Source organism: Apaloderma vittatum, unplaced genomic scaffold, assembly GCF_000703405.1.
Source record: "Apaloderma vittatum isolate BGI_N311 unplaced genomic scaffold, ASM70340v1 scaffold5815, whole genome shotgun sequence".
NCBI lineage: Eukaryota > Metazoa > Chordata > Aves > Trogoniformes > Trogonidae > Apaloderma > Apaloderma vittatum.
In genome coordinates, this window is record NW_009717568.1 from 12,864 (window position 1) to 23,318 (window position 10,455).

Below are 10,455 nucleotides of genomic sequence, written 5' to 3' on the forward strand. Positions count from 1 at the left end.
GTCACTCTGCGTTAATCTATTTCTAACTATTATGGTGCCGTTAGGATTTACTTTGGTTAATGCAGTTAACATCTTATTCAGTTCTTCCATCCGTTCAAAGTTATTTGAGAAGACATTTTTGTTCTACATCTGGTCTCTCCCCATCCAGCACAGTCTTCTCAGCTCTCATTCAGCTCTCGGCTACCAGAGAGAAAATCTAACCCAACAGGGTCAAATGCTTTCTGCCTAACATTCCTGTTTTCTTTCCTCCAAAATACAACCACAGAATAAATAACAGCATGCAAAAAAAAACCCAAACCCCACCCAAACTATTTGGTGTGTTCTACTGATAGCATTATATCATAATCTGAAATAAAATATTGTAATTTCACCAGATTTTGAAGTAAAGGCCTGGTATAAATGGCATTTCTGTCACCAGTATCTAGATTACTATTTTTAAAAGCTGTACTTAGTTTTATTGGTTTCTGTAGTAATATCTTTATATAGTAATATCTAGGCTTTGACTAGGTTGAGGCTTCACTGATCTAATTGAGAAAGCTGCTCTTTCCTGCTTTCTGATTTGAGTTTACCGTTGTTGTGTACTCTGTCTCAGATATAGCGCAACTCAAATATTTTAAGATACATAAAAGGACAAAACTTCAGTCTGCGAAATCTCAGCTGCAATCCTTACAGCCTGAGACTTACAACTTCACCTTGGGTGACAGGAGCTCTTCTCTTTCAGCCCTTCCTCCTTCAATAAAGTGAGGGGGGCAAAGACTTTACTAAGAGCTTAGATTTTCCTTGAATATGTGTGGAAAGACACAGCAGATTTTCTGAGGTACGCTGGACACCGATAGGTTAATCTAAACATACTCTTGTACAAATACCTTCAGGCTAAAAAGAAAGATGCAAATTGTGTGATTTACAAAGCAACTTGGAATTGTGGTGACCAGTTCAACATGGGATGCACAGGGCAGGATGACCAGCTACAATAAGGACAGTACAGTCATTTAATCAAATTTGCTGTTATTGTTTGGCGCTTAGCTGGATTAAATCTAAGCTGTTATCTGGAACCGATTTGATTAACGCGGATGAATTTTGGCAAAGTCCGTGTGCGTTTAGCTTGAAACTTATAAAGCAGCATCTCCCTGAGCCTTAGTCCCGGCGTCAGAGCCAGCTCCCTGACTCCCCCCGGGTTCCCGCTCGCCAGCGTACCCTCCGTGCTCAGCATTCCTCAAGCCACCCCAGCAAATGCTGCGGAGTAAAACCGAAAGTTGTCTTTTCAGAGGATTGCGTACATCGCTACAGTCGCTCCCTGGGGAACTATCAGAGTTTTCTCACGTAAATCCCAAACCCTACAGAACTTAAGTGTGCCAGCTCAGGGTTTTCGTAAGAGGGGTGAATGTTAAACTAATGATTGCTCTTAGATATTTTTCTTTAAAGGATGAAGAAATTAAATAATACATTAAGTGTATGTGAGATGAGCATAACGTATACCCTCATCTATTTTCAGGAACATCTTCAGACACCGATTTGCAGAAGATTCTGGAACATAAGTGGAACAGCTGAGAGTCTTCAGACCATTTCTTGTCTTCTCTAAACTCAGAAAAATCATCTTTCACCTTCTAGATGTCCAAGCCTTTCACCTTAAACTTTAAGCTTTACGTTTGCTGCCTGCGAACAGGCGACCCTCTCCATCTGTTGGTGTTTTAAGGAGCTGGGGAGCTGAACTCACTCTGCTGAGCAGCATGGCAAAGGTCAGACTTGTTTTAACTGTTTGCCAGGTGGTGCTAGAATTGTTAACGAATTCATTAACTGAGTCTTCCGTACAGAGTAACGAATGTCCGCAGCTTTGCGTCTGCGAAATCAGGCCATGGTTTACACCACAGTCAACGTACAGGGAAGCCACAACAGTTGACTGCAACGACCTTCGATTAACAAAAATCCCCAGCAATCTCTCCAGTGACACTCAAGTCCTCCTGTTACAAAGCAACAACATTGCAAAGACCACAGATGAGCTCCAACAGCTGTTTAATTTAACCGAATTGGATTTTTCACAAAATAACTTCACAAGTATCAAAGATGTGGGGCTCTCAAACCTCACTCAACTGACTACATTGCACCTGGAGGAGAACCAGATCACGGAGATGACCGACTACTGCTTGCAAGACCTTTGCAATCTTCAGGAGCTGTATATAAACCACAACCAGATCAGCAGCATCTCCGCAAACGCGTTCTCTGGCCTCAAGAACCTTTTGAGATTACATCTGAACTCCAACAAATTAAAGGTTATCGACAGCCGCTGGTTTGATTCTACTCCGAACCTGGAGATTCTCATGATTGGAGAAAATCCCGTGATTGGAATACTAGATATGAATTTCAAACCCCTCTCAAATTTAAGGAGTCTAGTTTTGGCAGGTATGTATCTCACAGACATTCCTGGCAATGCCTTGGTAGGCTTGGATAGCCTTGAAAGTCTTTCCTTCTATGACAACAAATTGGTTAAAGTTCCTCAGCTGGCACTTGAGAAAGTTCCAAATTTAAAATTCCTGGATCTGAACAAAAACCCGATTCATAAAATTCAAGAAGGTGATTTTAGAAACATGCTCCGATTGAAAGAGCTCGGGATCAATAATATGGGAGAACTTGTTTCTGTCGATAGGTATGCGCTGGACAACCTGCCCGAGCTCACGAAGCTCGAAGCCACCAACAACCCCAAGCTCTCCTACATCCACCGCCTGGCGTTCCGCAACGTTCCTGCCTTGGAGAGCTTGATGCTGAACAACAACGCCTTGAATGCAGTCTACCAAAAGACGGTGGAATCCCTTCCAAACCTGCGCGAGATCAGCATCCACAGTAACCCGCTCAGGTGCGACTGTGTCATTCACTGGATCAACTCCAACAAAACCAACATCCGTTTCATGGAGCCTCTCTCCATGTTTTGCGCGATGCCTCCGGAATACAGCGGGCAGCAGGTGAAGGAAGTGTTAATCCAGGACTCAAACGAACAGTGTCTTCCAATGATCTCTCACGAGACCTTTCCGAATCACTTGAACTTGGAGATCGGCATGACCGTCTTTTTAGATTGTCGGGCCATGGCAGAACCCGAGCCAGAAATTTACTGGGTCACTCCCCTCGGCAATAAAGTAACCGTGGAAAGCCTCTCTGACAAATACAAGCTGAGTAGCGAAGGCACCTTGGAAATCTCTAACATCCAGGTCGAAGACTCCGGGAGGTACACCTGCGTTGCTCAAAACATCGAAGGGGCCGACACGAGGGTGGCCACTATCCGGGTGAACGGAACGCTTCTGGACGGTACCCAGGTTCTGAAAATCTACGTCAAGCAAGCCGAATCGCATTCCATCTTGGTTTCTTGGAAGGTGAATTCCAACGTCATGACTTCCAATTTAAAATGGTCATCGGCCACTATGAAGATCGACAACCCTCACATCACGTACACCGCCAGGGTCCCGGTCGACGTCCACGAATACAACCTCACGCACTTACAACCGTCGACAGACTACGAGGTGTGCCTGACCGTGTCCAACATCCATCAGCAAACACAGAGGTCCTGCGTCAACGTCACAACCAAAAACGCGGCTTTTGCGCTCGATATCTCCGACCAAGAAACCAGCACCGCCCTGGCAGCGGTGATGGGCTCCATGTTTGCTGTCATCAGCCTCGCCTCCATCTCTGTTTATATCGCAAAAAGGTTTAAGAGGAAAAACTACCACCACTCGTTGAAAAAATATATGCAAAAGACCTCTTCGATCCCGCTGAACGAGCTCTACCCTCCACTTATTAATCTCTGGGAAGGTGACAGTGAAAAAGACAAGGATGGTTCTGCAGAAACCAAGCCAACCCAAGTCGACACATCCAGAAGCTATTACATGTGGTAAACTCAGAGGATATTTTGCTTCTGGTAGTAAGGAGCACAAAGACTTTTTTGCTTTATTCTGCAAAAACGAGAAGTTGAAGACTTTTGTATTTTTGACTTTGCTAGTTTGTGGCAGAGCGGCGAGGACAGGTGGATATTTCAGAATTTTTTAGTATAGCGTATCGCAATTGTTTGACACAAATGGCAGCTTCACCTAGCTTCCAGTTCTTTTTTTATCCTTTTTTATTTTTCTTTCCTTTTTCTTCTTTTTATTTTTTTTTTTTTTTTAGTTATCGTGCTAAACTTAACGCTGTTCTAACTACAGTGCTGAATAAAATTAAGGAGAGGCTGGGGTGACCCCGGGATTCGGAAGCAGCACAACGCCGTTGTTGGGAAGCCATCAGCAGTGCAGGATCTCGTGATGCCAACCCACAGTTTTGAAACTGCAGTGACGTTGGTTTGTAACGCCGGGCTAAGGACTCGTGCCCCGAGAAAAGGAGACCTCGAGTGATGGTAGTTGACTGTACCGTAACGTTGTATCAACTGATCTGAATGTTTTTTGACTTTGAACAATGAGTTCTCTCTCTTTTTTTTTTCTCCTTCTCTTTACTTTTGTAGTAGTTGAAAAGGCTTAGGTAAAGCTAACAGGCACTAGAAATCCGTACATCCAATTTTTTAATGTAACAGACTAAATGTTAATTGTTCGCTTATTCTTTTTATTATATTTAGTAGACACTTTTGAAGAATACTAGCGTTTCTTTGTGTTTCAATCACCAGCACATGGTGTTTAAGGAAGGCAGAGCTATAATAAATTTAGTTTCATTTCAATTTTTTATTTTAGAAGTCACACTAATGTATTGGGTTTAGATGTCACTAGTTTGACTGGTGATCATGTTTTGATTTAAAATATATCCAAAATGTTATATAAAATATTGTGGGTTTTTTTCCTTGATGGAATTACGTTTCAACAAAGTTCCAATTTCTCGTTTGTATGCATTTAGTTTAATAGCAGTGTTTTCTCTGCGCTAGATGCAAGATATTGAAAATAATGTAATCAGAAAAATGTATTGGTACGGCTTTTTGGACTGTAAATCTCAGGCAGAATCAAAACTGTTTGGCATAAGGTACACAGCAAAAGTAATTCCCGGAGTGCCTAACAGAGCATTTTCGTTTTTGTATGCTTTTCTGCATATAGTCGAAGTTAAGATATAAATGAAGCTGACATTTAGCTGTCATTACCATCAGTTAGGACAAAAAAAATCAACTCAGTGCTACCAAACTCGAGTAACAGAGTCGAATCCTGGCGTATATTTCAAAAAGGAAGAAGCGAATTGGGTTAACTTTCCTTCAAAAGCAGAAATTAGAGCAGGGAAAATGAAGAAGCAAGTAGTATGTTTGGCCCCCATACTGAACTGTACTTTCCACAGGCTTAAAATTAACCAGTACTCCGAGCGTTTTCCTGAATTAATACGGTCAAAGTGCGAGACCTGGGAAAGCAGCGGCGTTTCTCTGTGTGCGCTGGGTATAAAAATACAAATGCAGCATTTACAGCTGAACCTGCAGCAGCTTTGTACGGTGTCTTTTCTGAACGCGTGGACGCTCTCCGCAGGGTGAGTTCCTACGACACACCTGAGCAGCAAGCACAGCGTTTTCGACACTTTATGACCACTGGCGGCGTGCAACTTTTTATCTTGTTTTTACATGCCAAACGTGTTCTCGCAAAGTAAAAGCTCATTGTTAAAATAACGGATGTGCCTGGGTTTTGGGGTTGTTTGAAGGTTTTTTTTAACACGCCAGCTTCTCAAATGTGTCAAAAGACACACCCAAAATTTAGAAAGAACTTCAAGGTTCTTTTTCCCCGTCAGCCAATTGTCTAGAAGCGAGAAAGGGAATGGGGACAGCTTCGCTAATGAGCTGCTTTGGTGCAAAAACTTCAGTGCATTCCTTGGGTACATGTCTTGTTGATCTTGCATTTCAACACAAAGCTGGGTGAAGCTATTAATTATGCATTTAAATCAAGTATTTATGCTGCTATACACGATCTTTTATATGTTCATAAGACCTCACACATTTTGAATCACGTGACAATTCGATGCTGGGATTAGGCAAGTGTCTTTAGAGCATGGAGAGGTGCTGTGGTGGAAGCATTTATTTGCCACCTTCTCCTCTATTTGTTTTTGATGTTAATGGGAAATTTCTTGCCTTCTTCTCCAGAAGAGCTTCAGAGCAATAATTACCATCTTGTCTATAGGCTATTCTAACCTTAAAACTGCCTCTATTAAGAGCAGGCATGGTGAATCCAGACTGAGATCTCTTTTGCAGTGAAGATTCGCTCCACTTTTTCCAGAGAAAAGGACGCTGAGGACAAGGTTGACAACAAAATTATGGCCTTCGACTTGCACAGCATCCTAAAATTGCCTTTAGGAAGTAATTAATTGACCAAGGTGTCAGATGGTGCAGAGCAAGCCCCCTTCTCCATCATCTCCTCAGCACTTGTACAGCTACACCGTGGATACGCGGTAACGGAGGTCACACAAAGCCCACGGTGCTCCACCTGAGCCTCCCATCAAATCTGGAGAAGAACACGTCGCTTTGGGTCCAAGGGGTCGGTTCTCCAGTCACCGCATGCGCGGGGCTGTCCTCCAGAACAGCAATCCTGCTCGTCCCCTTCCCCGTCCCCACCTCCTGCCCTCCGTTACCCACAGCTCTGGGGTCTGTCTGCCTTCTGAACACGCTCGGATTGACCCGGCTCTCCTGGGTGGAGACAGACCGCGCTGAGAACTCTGCTCCGCGTGTGTTCTCACCTGGTTGTCTTCTGCGCTTTGGGCAGTTTTGGAAACACAGCGACTGGCCAAAAGGGAAGTGGCAAGGACATGTGGCCACAGAGGAGGACAAAGCAGAGCTCAACAGCTTGATCAGCAATCGCCAACAGCTGCCGGGGGGTACAGGGAGGAAAGCAATGTTCCACATAGTCCTTTCCACCAGGGAAACAACGGGCTTTTTGTTCCCTGCAGACCTATTGGGCAGTTTTCTGTCATTTGTTATCTTTCTAGAGCAGCGCTGTTGAAGAACAGCAGGAGAAAATGGCCTCGTGGCAGCCCTACCCTTCTCTGGGATGTGCTGACCTGCAGTATTTCAGGGTAGCTGATGTCGCCGCGACTTCAGAGAGATGGTTACCTGAGAACAGCTGAGCAGCACCTGGTTAACGCAGCATATTCCGCACGCACAGCCACCAGTGACAAGTGTTTTCAGCCCTGTTCATCTGAGCCCTTGGAATTCTGTATAGATCCCCTGCAAATTGAAAATTTTCCTAATAATAGAAAAAAAGAGTGGGGAAGATATTAATCACATGTGGCATATAATCTTAGTAAATAACCTTCAGCCTTGTGCTAGCGATTTTGTGCTTGCAGTTCGTTGTGAGCAGAAGTAGAAATACTCTGCCTAATTGCCTTCAAAATGGATTTGCATCTACTCCTCGCTGACAAAACAACACCCCATTATGGAGAATCCGAGATTGAGACTGGCCACTTCAACAACGGTACGGGGAAAAAACATTGTTATCTTTCATTTGGCTAACAGTTTAGAAATGCTGTGTAAGAGTAGATATTTCATACCCAACTAAACTTCTGCAGCGTTACTTCCACTTGGTTGCCCAATAATAAAATATTTCAGTCCCCTGAAGAGTAAATAGCTCACTCGAGTGTCCTATGTAGTATTCCAGCTAAATCCACTTTTCACTTCCTCACCTAAATCATAATATCCTATTGGATCAAGAGAGGATATTTTCACTCCTGAACCAAGATTTTTACTGGATGTGGTCTTGGAATGAAGTGCACAAACCCACCAGTAGTTCCACCGAGGTACAGTGTGCCTGCCAGCCCTGCCTCGGAAACACGTCCTGATTTTGCTACTAAAAGAAGGTTATGAAAAGGCCAACAGCTTGGACCACTGGTTTCACAAATGGGTTAAAACTGGGAATAGGTCAGCAATAGGACAAGGGGCAATGGCTTTAAACCAGAGCAGGGTAGATTTAAGTTAGAAGTTGGGAAGAAGTTCTTTACTCTGGGGGTGGGGAGACTCTGGCACAGGTTGCCCAGAGAGGTGGTGGAGGCTCCATCCCTGGAGCCATCCAAGGCCAGGCTGGATGGGGCTCTGAGCAGCCTGAGCCAGGGAAAGCTGTCCCTGCTCCCTGCAGGGCCTTGCACCAGACGGCCTGTAAAGCTCCCTTTCCCACCCAATGCATTCTGTGATTCTAAATCTGAGATCCAGTGAGAAGCGCGTGAACGTCCCCCATTGCCTCCGACAAGCCAGGCCTAAGTGACATCTTCTGGAGCTCAAATTAGGCAACTCCTTTTGCTTTGTGCCGGCAACCTTGAAAACAAGCCTGAGGAAAAACCGCTGCAACGCAAGTCCTGAAATTAAGTGGGATGAGCAGCCGGGAGCTACTTCTGCAACATCACCACAGCCAGTGCACCCTGTGCGGGGACAAGACAACTCGCACGGGGCATCCCTCTTTCTTCCTCATCTCACAATCCTGCACAGCCTCGCGACGGACGAGTGCGCGGTGAGAGCTGTGGCGGGAAAGCACATGGGCCCAGCGCCGGAGGAACCGTTTCACAACCCACCCAACGCACTGGGAGGAGCTGTTTGTCACACCCCGACGCTGCTGCCGTGATGAACTCCGTGGATTTGTGCTGCCACTGGAATTTGCCTTCTCACGCTCACCCTGCTGAGAGCACAACGACCGCAGCCCCGGCGCCCGCAGCTACGGAAAGCCCGACGGGCGAGGTGAACGTGTTACCATTGAACTTCTTTCTTCAGGGAAACCCAGAGTGCCTGAGCTGGAGATACCAAGCACTGTTACACAGAGCCCCTGTTCAAAGATGGGCACCGTGTCCCTGCAAAAAAACAAAAAAAGGTACTACCCCTACCAAAACCCGCAGGAACATTTCTTTGCAGCGTCACAGAAGTGAAGGTTTTGTGTTCCTCCTGAACTGCCGACCTTTTAATCTCCTCCTTAGCGCTCTTTCCAACAATTGCAATTTTTTTACACCCAAGAACTTGTCTCCACCCGCTCCCTCGCGTTTGCTCTGCAGCCAGCCTTGTCCCGGTGTCCCCCCGCCTTCTGCCGCTCACGGGCAAACCCTTTCCAGCCTCGGTCACCGCACCATCGCAAGAGATTACACTAAGGGAATTTAATTTGTATTCCACTTCGCAGCCACCTGTTTCCCTGCCAACCTTCCTCCCTTCACCTAATTTTTACCCTGTTTTCCTTTCAGCCCTTTCCCTCCAGAGCCACGGGTTGCCGGTGACTGTCGGTACGAGTCGGATCAAGCGTCTCGGCGCTGCCCCCGCGCGCTGCTCACGCACAGAACATTGGCTTCCACTTCGCAAAAATCCCCTAAATGTCTTCCTGTGCCTCTCTCCACCCTCATTCGTGAGCACAATACAACCCTCGGGTATGTTTTTCTACCGGTGTGAAAGCAACAGAAGACTGATTTTTTTTTTTTTTTTCTTTTTAGTCAGGTAAAGGGGATTTACCGTAAAATTTGTACTGTTGTATATTTATGTCAAGTAGACCAAAGGAATGCTGAATCATAATAAAAAGCGTCGTTAACAACAGCTTTTTGAAATACGTGACAATAAATACTTTGGAAAATCTGGAATTGATCATTAAGTAAAATTTTCACAAGCAACCAAATGACTTAAGAGCTGGCATCTCATTAACTTCAGTGGTATGTTAGGTGCAAAATCACGTAAATGAGATTTTTCTCGAGTGCGTTAACTCTCCCTTAAAATCTGAGCAGCTGTGAAACATTTTCTGTGGAATTTTATAACATGATTTAATTATTTTTTCAAAAATCACCTGAAGTTATCTTCAGATCTAAGTTATGAGGTTGGGAGGATGGGATTTAAATCCTGTCATCGTCAGTGGAGTTACTGATTTGCAGTGATACGTCTCTAAAAACTGCAGCTCCAGGTTTGCGCTCACAACTGGAGGAAAAGTTCTCGGCAGGTTTTTTAAACAGTAGCTTTTCCTCCCGCGGCCGATTCTGCTGGACTTGATTCTGAGCAAGAATTAATGTGTCAGAAAAGCTCAGGATGGGGAACAAAGAAGAAAGATCACTCCAGTACTACTTTCAGTTTTGAATGAGATCATTTCATCGAAACGGGCCCAAAGGCCCTGCGGGGTGTTTGAGGGCTACGCGCAGCCTAGAGATGCAGGTCGGTTACAAACCCTTTGCTCTAAAACACGAACAAGAGAATGCATTCATAAATAATATTCTTTTTGTCTCAGGTATGAAATTACCCTTTTATCCTTTATATTCCATCTAAAGAGTTCTCTGTAATAATAATCATCATCATCATAGAATCACAGAATGGTTTGGGTTGGAAGGGACCTCAGAGATCATTTAGTTCCAAGCCCCTGCCATGGCAGGGACATCTCCCACAGGCTCAGGTTGCTCAAGGCTCCGTCCAGCCTGACCTTGGACACCTCCAGGGATGGAGCATCCACAGCCTCCCTGGGCAACCTGTGCCAGAGCCTCACCGCCCTCAGGGTGAAGAAATTCTTCCTTAGATCTTGTCTAAACCCACGC

At 45.0% G+C, this 10,455-nt stretch overlaps 1 protein-coding gene across 1 annotated transcript; it reads left to right on the plus strand.

The window, feature by feature from the left end:
- Positions 1-1,498: 1,498 nt before the first annotated feature.
- On the plus strand, positions 1,499-4,291 carry LRRN1 (leucine rich repeat neuronal 1). Its single transcript, XM_009869949.1, has one exon. It carries the CDS (start codon positions 1,728-1,730, stop codon positions 3,876-3,878), a length of 2,151 nt encoding a protein of 716 aa, XP_009868251.1. The 5' UTR covers positions 1,499-1,727; the 3' UTR covers positions 3,879-4,291.
- Positions 4,292-10,455: the final 6,164 nt, after the last annotated feature.